Source organism: Phascolarctos cinereus, unplaced genomic scaffold (assembly GCF_003287225.1).
Source record: "Phascolarctos cinereus isolate Bilbo 61053 unplaced genomic scaffold, phaCin_HiC Scaffold_5;HRSCAF=322, whole genome shotgun sequence".
In the NCBI taxonomy this organism is placed as follows: domain Eukaryota; kingdom Metazoa; phylum Chordata; class Mammalia; order Diprotodontia; family Phascolarctidae; genus Phascolarctos; species Phascolarctos cinereus.
The window spans coordinates 11,351,409-11,364,891 of NW_027555958.1; the positions used below are offsets into that span (position 1 = coordinate 11,351,409).

The 13,483-nt window shown below is 51.4% G+C and overlaps 1 protein-coding gene across 1 annotated transcript in view; it reads right to left on the minus strand.

Moving 5' to 3' along the window:
* Window positions 1-3,838: 3,838 nt before the first annotated feature.
* ITM2C (integral membrane protein 2C) overlaps window positions 3,839-13,483 on the minus strand; it is a 30,342-nt gene continuing 20,697 nt past the window's right edge. The window contains exons 2-6 of the mRNA XM_020972104.2: window positions 11,062-11,202; window positions 8,962-9,159; window positions 7,242-7,352; window positions 6,485-6,635; window positions 3,839-5,712 (exon numbers count right to left, since the gene is read on the minus strand). Coding sequence (XP_020827763.1) covers window positions 5,624-5,712; window positions 6,485-6,635; window positions 7,242-7,352; window positions 8,962-9,159; window positions 11,062-11,202 — 690 coding nt within the window. The 3' untranslated portion in view covers window positions 3,839-5,623. The remainder of the gene's footprint in view (window positions 5,713-6,484; window positions 6,636-7,241; window positions 7,353-8,961; window positions 9,160-11,061; window positions 11,203-13,483) is intronic.

A 13,483-nucleotide genomic window follows, 5' to 3' on the forward strand; every position in this document is an offset into this window, starting at 1 on the left:
ATCCACTGCACCACCTTGCTGCCCAACATTTGGAATAGAGGCGATGAATAAATGATTGAGTGATTGATATGCACATTGTACTTACTTATCTCTGTGTGCATTCTCTCCTCTCTCCCTCCACCAGAAGGTAAGCTCTTTGAAGGCAGGAACTGTGCCATGCATACAGTGGGTGTTTACTAAATACTTAATGAGGGACTGATTTCAGCTCTCAGGGGAGGCCATGCCCAAGGCTGTGCACACAGTAGATGCTCAATAAAGGTTCCGTGATAGATAGATGGGTTCATTCAGAAGGAGGAAAGGGTCTGCTGATGGGTACCCCCTTTCTCCCCTCCTACCTCAGACAAGCTGGCTAGCAACGGAAGTCTCTTCCTCTTAAGGTTAAGCCATGTTCCCTAATCCCCTGCAGAGTGAAGAGCCCCAGACTGAGCACCATGTGGGGAGCCGGGGAGACAAAGGCTTCCTTGGAGAATGAAGCCTCCCACAGCAGCGGCTGCTAACTCTTTCAAGCAGTGACAACCCCCTCCCCGTTTCCATGGTGACGGCCCAGGCTCTCGTTTCCATGGCGATACTTGCAGGAGGCTCCAGAGCTTCATATTTATTTTATAAACTGAAATTTTCCAGCAGTTTTTTTTTTCCTCTAGCCCAAACCCCAGCCTCCAACAGGCCTTTTCTTAGGGAAGACCCCAGGGCTAGAGAGACCAAAGGGTAGGCCTGGAGAAAGGCAGAGGACAAACATCAGAAGAGGGGGAAGAGAGAGGAGAGGGTAACTGGTGAGAGGAGTCAGCTCACCGGGTGAGGAAGACACCCGCTCGCCTTTCCCTCACCTATGTACAATGCCATTTGTTTACCCTTTGGGGTTGGGCTGCGTAAGGGTGTGGGTGCTTTAGGAAATGCAGATGAGGAAGGCTGAGTGAATCCCGGTGTCTGTCACTCACCCCCTCAAAAGCTTAGAGAGAATTAGTGGAATGGAGGTAGTAGCATCACATGCCCCCAGGAAGAAAAGCAGGGGAGGGGGAGGGGGAGGGCTCCGTTAGTTGTGAGAGATGAATTAGGCCGGAAGGAACCAAAAGGATGGATGGATGAGTTATCTTTCTTCCCACTAAGAGAAAGTAGTATTTAGCGCACGGAGACCCAGCCGCCGCTGAGGTTTGTAAAGGGACGTGGCAGCCTGGGGGCAGGAGGAGTTCAAAGAGCAAATGGGCGCTCACCTTTATTACAACAGAGATAAGTCAGAATGCGCATCTGCATCTTCGCAGCCACCGGGAGCCATTGTCCCTGGGCTCTCAGCTGGTTTCAGAAGGGGCCAGGAATGGGCAGATCAGTCCCTACCAGGACCAGAATAACCACCATCCTAATTCCTCCTGGAAATAAAGACTCCAAGGAAGGGCTAAGGTCGATGTGGATGAAGTCTAGCAGCGGGCTGTCCCACCCAAACGGAAAGAGGGCCACGACTTTTTTCCCTCTTGTTTCCAAACCTTGATCTCAGGGATCGTGTTCCACTTGCTGACACAAAATTTGTCATTCCCCTCTTCTCTGTGTAGAATGGCATCTAAGAACTTTAGCCTCTCCAAAATGAGGGGAAACTGAGGCACAGAGCGATTTCAGACTTACCCTTGTGGTGAGCACCAGGGCTAAAACCCAGGTGTCCTTACTTCCAGTCTAGTCTTCTCTTCCCTGCCCCAGGCTGCCTTTAGGGAAGGATATCAAAGGATATCAAACAGTGTGATTTATGGGATGCTGAGGTGGGCCCTGGTAGCAAGCTTTCGCACCTGAAATTCTACCATTAGACATTCATTCCTTGGGGTGCCTCTTGTAAGCTTGTTTAAAACAGCTTGCAGGCTATAGAAGGGAATAACTTTAAGCCCTTATTAGTCACTCCTATTTTGGTATGAATTAAAGGATCATGGTTTTAAACTTGGAGGAGACCTTAGAGTATAATCCTCTCATTTTAGATAGAAGATAGGCACAGAGCGATTCATTCAGCTACTACGTGGCTGAGTCAGGATTTGAATCCAGGTCTTCCTGATTTTTTATCCAGTGCGCTCTCCATGTCTCTAATCAGCTTGTCTCCTCTCCACTAAAGTCTTACTTCCTTCACCCAATTAGGTCAGAGAGGCTTCACTTACACTTATAAGTAGCTACCTGCAGGGCTGAGATGTAAAGACCCCAGCCTGGCCTCTAGGAATAAACAGTCTGGTGTCACAGTCAAGGCCAATTCCACGGACGAGAAGCCAAGCAGGGGTACGTGGGGGCCCAGACTGAGTGATGTAGGATTTCACAGAAGGGGAGAAAGGCTCAGTAGGGGCTGGCTGTGCCCACAGGGAGCTTTCTGGGGGAGGTAGGACTGGTGTCAATGACCTCTAAGCCCTAAGCCCTCGACTCTTTCCTTCCCCCTTCCCAACACCATCCTCGCTAGGCCCATCTACTCCTGGCTCTGATGGAGGGACCGTGCTTTCATCTTCCCTACTGGCACGTCTCCCCTTGTCCAATGTGACAGAAGATCAGAGACGAAGAGCTGGAGAGAGCCCCAGAGAGGTGAAGTGACTGCTCAAGGCCACACAGGGAATCAGTGGCATGGGAGGGATTTGAACTCAGGGCCTTTGACCCCCGGCAGTGATCAAAGATCTGTCTTTATGACGATGGGAGTAGGCAGTCAGTGGCAGGGCTGACTCCAAAGCCAGCACCCTCTTGCCATCTGTGCACCAGTCTCTCCCTGCCTGGGTGACCTTGAGAAATGAAGGGGGTGGGTCAGATGCCCTTGAGGGAGGCTTCTGGCTCTAACTCCTATGAATCCTCTGGCACAATCACATATTGCAAAATGGCAGCAGTCTGGTAATTATCAGCATCCCGATCCAAGCCATGGTAGAGAAAGTGATTCAGTGTGAACTGGACGCTTCCAACCAGAAAGCTTCCTAATTACCTTGGAACTGGGGTGTGAGCATGAATGCATAACTGAGCGTGGACACATCTGTGTCCAAATGAATCTGAGACTTGCAGAAGATGGCTAAAGACCAGAGGATCATGGCTTTAAATGGTGGAGAGCTTAAAACCCTCTCATCTTACAGATGTGGAAACTGAGGCATGAAGCAGTGACTTGCCCAGGGTCACACGGGCAAGATGTATCTTGACTGGGGAATTGAACCCAGGGGGGTCCTAGGCCAAGGGCCCTCTACTAGGAGTGGAGGTGGGGGGAAGAAAGGCTACAATACGTGAAAATGATGCGGTCATCTGAGGAGAGAGCTGGAGGTTGGGGGCATCCGAGCAAGGACTGAGGAAGGAGGACATTCCATAGGCCTGGGAGGGCACAGTGCATAGCCCAGCTTGGTTAAGGGGAAAAGCAGGACCCAGGAGCTGTGGGTCAGAAGCCTGGAAGGACAGGCTGGAAGTGGCAGGTGATAAGAAACCCCTCTGGGACATGGTGACACTTGCATTTCAGGAAGCTAGTCCTCTTAGAAGAGAAACTATTTCTCTCACCGGTGGGACAGAAGAGAGTGGATTCGGAGGTGATCTGGGTTGAGATCTGGGGTTTGGCCACTTACTACCTGCATGGCCCTGGGCAAGTCATGTTTCTGAGCCTCAGTTTCCTTAAAATGAGGGGGCTGAACTAGACATCCCCTCTCCGATCCTTTCTCACTCTAAAGCTGTGGCCCCACCTCTCAGGGCCAGGAGGAAGGAAGACCTCCATGATCATTTTCTCTGGGCTGAGGCCCCCAGTAACCCCAGCCCTGTCCCTCCTTCGCTTGCCTGGCCCATAGAAAGCACATTTACGGGGTTTGGACACTGATGGAAAAGAAGCACCCTGTCACCAGCCCCATCTCCCCGCACCGCACACCACAAGTCAGAGGTCAAAGATTTTATTCTTTCATGGGCATTTCCCAAAACAGGAATCCAACAGATAAAATATACAAAGCGTCTGGAGTCCCATCCCAGGAGGGGGAGCTGCCGGGCAGCTCGGGCTGGACCCTTAGATTAATGCAAGGCAAACAGCCAAGGTCCTTTTGTTAATTAAGGTTTCAGGCTGCACATTGTTAGCATGTTAAATGACCAGGGAAATCATGCAAAGTCAAGGACAAGGACACATTTTATATCTGCCCCAAGCCCAAGGCCAGGGGCTGTGGGGGTGGGGAGGAAGGGAAGGTTAGAAGGAGGAGGGAGGAGGGAAAAGGAGAATTCCTAAAAGCAAGGAGGAGGCTGGGTATAAATGTACCAGCTCATTCTGGCCTTTTCTCCTAGGGCCTTCCCAAATTCAAACCTGGACTGGATACTATCCCCACCCCCCCCACCCCCCACCCCTGGCCCTCCCTTTTTAAACACCTGCTCTAATTCTAGAGAAGCTAACAACTCCAACCTGACCCCAAGGCGCATCCAGCCACACCTGAAGCAAGGTTCAGTGCTTTGGATGCGGGGCCCCAGGGCCTGGGTTCAAAGCCCCTTCTGCCCACTTTGTAAAATGAAGGGACATCATCAGATGGTCTACATCCTAGGATTCCGCCCTCATCCTAAATCTGCTGATGAATGGCTGATTCTGACCCTGGCTCCCTCTTCAGAAGAGGCTCCCACTCAGGTGGGCTCCCATGTATGTGCCCACAGCCTCCCTTATCCCAGGGGTGCCCCACCCACCCACCCACCCCATGTGCTTAGATGAGCTAATGACCCTGCCATCCCCTGCCCAGCCTGGGAGTTCCAATCCTTTGCTTCCGGTATCAATGGAACAGCCAGCCAATGGACACTCTGCCCATCTGCCCACTACCGTTATCAGCAGCACTGGGTGACTTTGGCCTTGGGTGACTGGCCCCACTTGCATTTTTTTTTTTGGTTCTGCTACGTGGACAGATTGTACTCGCCTGGTTCTCCAACTTCCCTTTCCCTGAGAACAACCCTCCCTCTCCCTCCCTCTCCACCCACAGGGCGCTGGGCCGAAATGTGCTGGGGCATCAGTCTAACCTTGTGCTCTTTATCTGGGCCAACTGCCCCTTGTTCTCCATCCTCTACCCCTCACCTCCAAGATGGTAGAACCCCAGGGCAAGACCTTCCCATGCTCCCAGGGAGAGAGCGGTAACCTACAGAGAAGGCCCTTTGGGACCATGGGAAGCATACTGGCTTCAGAGTTAGAAGACCTGAGTTCAAATTCCAGCTCAGCTGTGTTACCCTGGGCTGGCCTTCTCTAGTCTCAGTTTCTCCCACTGTCAAATGAGGAGCTTGGATTCAATGACTTCTCACTCTAGCTTGACAAAGACTTCCTAGGTCTAGATTGACCATCCCATGACCCCTCCTCATCTCCAGCCATTGATACCCAAAGCATGGGTCCCACTAAACTTTTGTTTCCAAGTCAATGAATAAACGTAATCCCAAAATCAAGATTGTCCCCCCAGCCCCAAAGCTACTGTCAGGCACTGCTAAGAGATGCAGGGGAGATAGAGGGGGATCCCAGGGGGCTACAGGACAGGCAGGAGAGTCAAAGAAAAGTCTGGAGCAGGATAAAGTCTAAAGGAAGGCTTTCCCAGGGAGAAACGAAGCAGCCTAGGGAGGGAGAGAAGGAGGAAGGAAAGAGGGAGAGAGGGGAAGGGGTGGGACGGAGGCCAGCAGCAGGGAAGGGAAGGAGAGGCTGGAAGAGAGAGGGCTGCTACTGCTCGCAGATCACTGTCTCCACCACAAACGTGTTCTCAAAGTGTCGGATAGAGTGGCAATTTCCAGCACTCCTCTTGTTGATGCCTGAAAGGAGCACACACACAGAGAAAGTCTGATGAGCCACGGGGCGGGGTTGGGACAACGAACCACACTGAGCACGACTAACAGACCTCAGTCCCCTCAGCCTGTCAGTGCCCAAGGAGAGGAAGGCCAAAGGCCAGCGGTGACAGACAAGGGCCGGGCCGGCCAGTCTGGGGCCCAGTAAGAAGTAAGTTTAGTGCCAACGAGAGGCTGTATGATTGTTCATAGCAGCAAAATGAATTAGGGAAACTTCAAAGTATTGAGAAATTCTCCCTGACCAGATGGGATAGCATAAAGGTGGGCATCTCGCCCTGCCTGGCTCCCTCTGCCCCAGAGGCAGGTGGGATCCTTGGGCTGAGGAGCCCTGAAGCTAAACCCAAGGGGCAGAATGGAGGATACATGAATCTGCACAACTCTCTTTGTCCCTTCTGTCCCCTATCATATGGTCTCCTACGTGGAAGGCAGTTGGGGATACTAGGCAGACTGGCGTGTGAATAAAGCCCAGCTCTGGAGTTCTTACTCTTCGTTTGACTTTGAAGCAAACTTCCCCTCTCTTGGCCTCCGTTTCCCCATCTGTAAAATGAGAGGTTGGACTCCATGCCCTCTAAAGTATCTTAGATCTATGAGACTATGACCAACCCCGCCCTTGGGAAAACGCCCCACTTGCAGCAGGGATCTTGCCCTCACGCTGGTGGATGGCGAGGTTAAGGAGGAAGCCTGGGCCAGCCCTCAGAGGCAGTGGCAGGGCCCAGGGGCGGGGCTGGCGCTCTCTTACGTCTCCTTGTGGTGCGACGCCGCAGTCTGTAGGTTTCTTTGCCGCTGCAGAGGCGGTAGATGAAGGAGCCCAGCTGCTGCATGTCACTGACGTGCTCAGTGACGATCATCTCCTCCTGGATAATGTACGTCTGGGGCAGGTAGGTCCCCTTCTGAAACAGGAGCCATGCACAAGCATCAGCCCACCAAGCCAGGCTCCCGAACGGGCCACGGGCTTCAATTCATTTCAGTAAACAATAATTCAGTCCCTGTTTATGTGGGAAAACCAAAGATTCCCTGCCCTCCAGAAGCTTACATTCTATGGAGGAAACTCTGTGAACCCAGCCACGTCAATACGACATATCTCCAAAGTTCTGGGTGGAAGGCGGGGAAAGGGTACAAGCCACGGGGAGCATTGAAAGAAGCTTCATGTGAGAGGTGGTGCTGGAACTGAGACCTAAACAGAGGCACCAGTCCACGCAGCGGGAGGAGGGGGAAAACCTGCGGTCCTGGGGCGATGGCCTGAGCCAAGGTCAGGAGGCTAGTGACCGTGTAGAGAACAGATGACAGATGGGTCTGGCTGGAGTGTGCGGCATATGAAGGGAGGTGACAGGTCTGCAGGGTCAGACTGGTACCAGATGGAGAGGGCTTGAACTGCCAAGCAGGAGCGTAGGGACAGGTGAACCACTGCGCTTCCTTGGAGGCCAGTGACCTACTCAGATCCACACTCTAGCATTATCCCTGCCAGCTGGGAGGGGGAGGGAGGGGTCCGCACACACCTTCACGTTCACCAGCAGCTCCAAGAGGTTCCTTGGGGGCATCACAATGGTGGTGTTGAGCTCGATGACGTAACACTTGTCCAAAGCGATGTCATGGTAGGCAGTCAGGCCCTGGAACCGGGACAGAATCAGCCACTGGTGAGGGGCCCTCAACCCAGCCTGGATGTCATGGCCCACCACCACCCTCTCCAGGCTCTACCATTAGCCACTCCACTAGGGGCTGGACCATTGCCCATTACACCTCCTTCAGGTTCATAACATGGCAAAGACAACTGGTGAATGGAGGTGACAAGAGGAAGCCGCTCCTCCCTCCTCAGGTCTTGCCTGCTGTCTACCTAAGAACATTCTATTTAAGAGCCAGGACCTGCTGGTGCCATAGTGGAAAGAACTTCAGATCAAACCAACCCCTCCCCACCCCCATGCTCACTGCTTGTGTAACTTTGGGCAAGTCATGTGACCTCACTAGGCCTCAGTTTCCTCATCTGCAAAATGGGCTGGGCCAGGATACTCAAGTCTGTTCCAGTTCTAAGATCCCATGAACCTCTCTGGTCCCCACTTTCTTCACATGCAAAACAAGGCAGTGAGCCCAGAGGACTTTTGATGGCCCTCCCAGCTCTGGATCTGAGATCTTAGAATCCTCTGAACCTCCCAGAGGCTCACTACCCAGATATCCAAATCTCCAAGCCCTCCCAACTCTCTCTGCAATGCCATGACCACACAGCACCCATCTCAAGCAGCTTACGTGAGATCATGTCTCTAAGGTGCTTTGGAAACCTTCCAGGCCTCACTATAAATGTCAGCTCTTACCAAGGAAGCATTTAAAAATGCATGAACGGAAGTCAGAGGCAGCTCAGGAGACCACAGACAAGCAGGGCAATGCTGGTGCAACCACATTAAATTTAATATACTCGGCAAGAAGTAGGCCACACGGACTGGATTCATAGCTTCATACACAAGCCTTTTTTCTTACTGTTTTGTGTATGGAAACATTCACATTTGTAACTTATTTTCTAGTTTATAATAAAAATTTTTGTTACAAAGAAATGTTATCTCTTATTATCATTATTGAAGTATGTATCGGTCATAGAACGTCAGAGTTGGAAGGGATCTCAGAGACCCCTGAGTCTAACCCCTTCCATTTTGCTGATAAGAAAACTGAGGCCTAGAGAAATTACTTAGGACAACAGAATATAGATCTATAGCTGGAAGGGACCCCCAGGCTAATCGTCTCATTTTCCAGATAAGCAAACTGAGGCTCAGAGAAGTTAATACAGCCACTGATGGCCACACAGACCCTAGAACCAGGCTTTTGGTCTTTTGGTTATGCCATGTTGCTATACAATATTTTTCTGTGGAGAGAAAACATAACACAACAACAGACTCTTTACGGACATATGTGTGGACCCCAGCTCTGCTAGCTGAACCATAATGGCAAGATTCCGTTGCTCCTTAAAGCTACAGCAACATTATTAGTCCTCTCTGCGGCAGAGACTTCTGAAGCTGGGGAATATAACCACAGAGATGCAGCACTGCGTTTGTGATTTCATCTGATATGGATTCCATCTAATACAGAATTCCTCTCCTGACAGCCACCCTTCTGGTGACCGGCCTCTAAGAATGAGAAGGGTTGGGCTTTGAATGACATCACCAGACTGGCCAGTACGGGTCACCTTCGTACACACGAACAAAGTCGTGGAGAGCAGCCCCACTAAGCCCTTACCCGCTGGAAGTCATGGATGATGTCGGCCGGGTCGCCACCCCCAAACTGGGGCACAGGGATGTTGATATGCTCATAATCCTCCTTGATGTAAATCTCCACATTCTCTTGAAGCTCCAGATGGCTGTGGAAGGGGGAAGAGAGGGAGTCCTCGTAGAGGACCCCACAGCGGAATACGTTCTCCCGAGGCCGGTGCGAGATCTTGAGAGGGACCAGGAGGATGAAAATGGAATTAGGGCTACAGATGGGCTTGTTCTTTGGATTTCTGTCCCCAGCCCTTCAGGAAAACACTTTATAAAACACTTGCTGACTGATCACCATCTCTGATTTACAGGAGATGTAAATGGAGGCTCAAAGCGGATGAGTTACTGACCCAAGTCTACACGGGCAATACCAGAGGAGAGCCCAGGTCCTCTGACTTTAAATAAGGGTCCTCCTTCCACTATAGGGCACCCAGTGCTGGGGAAGGTAAAGAGAATGCCCCCTCTTCCCATCCCTTCGGTATTCTGGGGGATGCCTCTTTTCAGTCTTTGGCCTTCGGGCTCCAGAGGCCTCGTCTTCACAACCTACTCATGTAGGCCCACTCCCACCTTCTTCCCTCCCTCCTTCCCCTGGGTCTCTATGCTGAGATAGAAGGGGAAACCCAGCGGTGGGAGCTAAAGTCTCCAAAGAGGAAGTCTGATGGGGAACAACCGTCTGAGTCATGCCTGGCTCTTGGGAAATGGGGAATGAAAGAGAGGTAGCAAAGCTTGGGACCCTGCCTCAACATGACCCGAAGGGAAAGGGGGAGAAAAGGAGAACAAAAATCACTATTAGTCAGGAAGCCTCCAAATCTGAGAAAATGCCCATTGAGAAGTGGGGGAGTTCACACTGAAAGGGGGAGGGGGCCTGTGGGGTTCCCCTCCTTCTTGCAAATTCATTTGAATCCACATCAGCTAGGGAGAGTTTTGGGACCTACACTGGCCCCTCTTTCCCAGGCTTGAGAAAACCAGGTCTAGGCCTCACTGAGTGGATTGTGACAACCCTTCACCTCCACCCAAACTCGCACCACCCACAGATGCTGGTGATCAGTGATACAGAGAGCTGCTTTCAGAGCTAGAGCCACAGGCAGCCCCGGAGGTGTCAATGCCACAAGCACTGACTAAGGGCCCTGCTTTGGGGAAATACAGACCAAAATCTAGGAAATCAAAGCATACTGTGTGCTCTCTTTTTTCTTTGTTTGTTTCCTCTTTTCACAGTTCCTCCCATGGGTTCTAATTCTTCTTTATAACATGACTAATGTGAAAATAGGTTTAATATGAATGTATATCAGACTGGGAGAGGGCTGGAAGAGGAAAAAATTTAGAACTCAAAATCTCATGGAAGTGAATGTTGAAAACTAAAAACAAATAAATAAATTTTTTAAAAAAAGACAAAACCTGAGAGCTCCTCCTTTCCGAGGTGGGGGTGCATGGGTGTGGAGCATGGCATTGGATTCATTTTTTTCCATTGCATGGATCAGTTTTGTTGCTTTTCCCCCTCTTCTGCCTTTTTTTCCCCTTCTTAAATCTATTTGATATGGAATGACTCGGGACAGAAAGAGGAATACAAGGGGATGCTTAGCAATTGAGATATTGAGGAATGAAAGCTCTTTCCAGGTGGGGATTGTTTCATTCTTTCTACCTGCATCCCCTGCACCCAGCATGACACTTGCACACGGCAGGTGCCTGATACTCAAGTGCTTCAGTTAAGGTCTCAGGCGGACAGCGGCACCTGCATTGTGTTCTGAGGGGAACAGGGGATTCCATGAGGTAGAAGGGAGGAGGAAGGTCATTCGTTCCAGATGTGGGGAGGAAGAGACTGTCTTAGGCAAAGGCACAGAGGTGAGAGATGGGGCGTTCTGCAGAGGGAAACTTGAGCAGGCCAGCTTGACCAAAGCAGAGTTTGTGAAGGAGAGCAATTATGAAGTGATGGGTGGGACCCAGATGGAGGAAGGTTTTCAGTGCCAGGGTTGAGGATGTCATCCTGGAGGCAACAGGAGCCACCAAAAATGTCTGAAGAGAGGGCCGACATGCTCAGGGCTCTGTGTTTGTGATGGGGGGGTGGGGGGCGAGGCTTACTCACCTGAGGTATCAGATAATGCCTGTACATGTAGACGGAGGCAAAGAGAAGGCCCAGGAGGAGGACTATGCCCGTGGTCAGGGTGAACATGCTGCTGATCAAATTCCTTCGGGCTGCTGTGGCGCCCGGGGGCAGCCCATCCTCCTGGAGAAAAAGCGGGGGAAAGGCATTAGCCTCCAGATACCAGCCTCCAAGGGGTCACCGGCTAAGGATCCGTCATCCAGAGCATTTGGAGTCAGGGGGCCTGGCTTAGGATCCTGATTCTGGTGCTCTGGACGCTGAACTGGGTGACTTTAGGCTAATTAGAGCTCTCAGCTTCCTCATCTGTATAATGGGGACAACAATGACACCTGCTTCACAGGATCAAATGATAGCATATATAATACTGTATGTATGTTAACACAAACCTTCAAGTACCGTGTGGGCAGCTAGGGGGCACAGAGCGTACAGAGCGCCAGGCCTGGAGTCAGGAAGACGCATCTTCCCCAATGCAGACACCTCCTACCTGTGCAGCCCTGGGCAAGTCACTTCACCCTGTCTCTGCCTCAGTTTTCCCACCTGTAAAACGAGCTGGAGAAGGAAATGGCGAGCCTCTCCAGTATCTCTGCCAAAGAAAACCCCAGATGTGGTCATTAAGAGATGCAACTGAACAGAAGCATTCCACAGCCAGTCCTTCACCTCTCTGAGGACAGTTAGAGGCTGCTGAGCCAGGCATTCACTGAAGTATATCACCCTCCCCCATTTTACACATCTCTTTAGAGGAAGGTCTCTCCTGGGCCAGGTATGGTTCAATATCTTCTGCAATTACTTTGATTAAGGCAAACGTGCAAATGACCCAAAGCCAGGAGGGACAAATAACACACTAGATGAGGGAGACAAGTCCTGGAATGTTTCCCATAAGCAAGTTTAAAAGGTGTAAACCAGAGGGGCAGCTAGGTGGCACAGTAGACAGAGCTCTGGCCTTGGAGTCAGGAGGACCTGAGTTCAAATCCAGCCTCAGACACTTGACACTTACTAGCTGTGTGACCCTGGGCAAGTCACTTAACCCCGACTGCCTCAAGATATTCCTTAAAAAAAAAAAGTATAAACCAGGAGCAACTAGGTGGCACAGTGGATAGAGCACCAGCCCTGGAGTCAGGAGGACCTGAGTTCATATCCGGCCTCAGACACTTGACACTTACTAGCTGTGTTACCCTGGGCAAGTCACTTAACCCCATTGCCTAGCCAAAAAAAAAAAACTGTTAACCAAAGTGGGTGCCCACTGAGTGGTAACTGGCATTCAGAGATTAAGTGACTTCCAGGCATAATTTGAACTTGGTCTTCCCCTCTCCAAAGCCTCCCCCCATTATGACACTTGCCTCTCATATTCTGTATTAACATACAGATGGGCATCAGCATCACTGGAAAAAGTGACCTTCAGTGAGACAGACCCTGATTGAACTAGCTGTTCAACCTCCACATTTCACTGAGAAGGAAACTGAGGAAAGAGAGGAAGTCACCTGACCGAGGACCCCCTGGATGAGATCATCCAGCCCCCTCCTTCCACCGGAGATGAAGATGAGTCAGCTCTGTGACTTTCTCAGGCCACATGGTGAAGGCTAGAGCCAGAATCTCTTCCCCCAGCCATCCCTCAAAGATCCTTGGGGTGTGAGTCTCTCCAACTAGACAATAAGCTGCCTATGGTCAGGGACCATGCCTTCCACTCCCCCATCCGTCACAGCACTGGGCAAAGAGCTCAGGAGGGGTGATTATCTCCCCGGCTCTGAGACACTGGAATATCTGTGATATTTTTATGGGTGAAAGACAGGGAAATAACTCAAGGGCACCCGTGCTTCCTGGCTGCCAGCCATTGCCCGTGGCCTCTGGCAGCTGCTGCATCCTTGGCTCCCATCCCCAAGGCAACGGCCTCAGAGAAACCTTTCTCCCTTCCCTCTCTTCTCCTCCCCTCCCCTCCCCATCCTGCAAAGATCACAGCCTGGCTTCCCATCAGGGTAGCACAGGAAGCAAAGAGCGGGGAGCCTGGGAGGGTGGGGAGGGCAGCAGGCAAGGCAGAACCCTTCCTAGTCTCCCTCTCTCAGAGAGGGAGTCCTGCTCTCTGGGCTCCTTTCCCATCCTCTTGCCTGAGGAGGCTGTCACAACATGGTCATGGTAGATCATGCTTGGGGCTAGGAAGGAAGGTGCTCTAACTCATGATGTCATGACCCCTCTGGGCTCTGCAGTCTTTCAAATGAAGGGGCTGGGCTCAATGATTTCAATGGCCCCTGCCCTTCCAGTTCTGCCACTCTGGCTCTATATGCCAATCACAAACCTGCCTGCTTTGGCCATGACTTCACTTTACCTGGGTCCCAGGGGGCCAGTCTAGGAGCTGAGGCTGCTAATGACTTTGGGGAGCTAGACAGGAAAGGTCATTGCATGGCAGGTACCG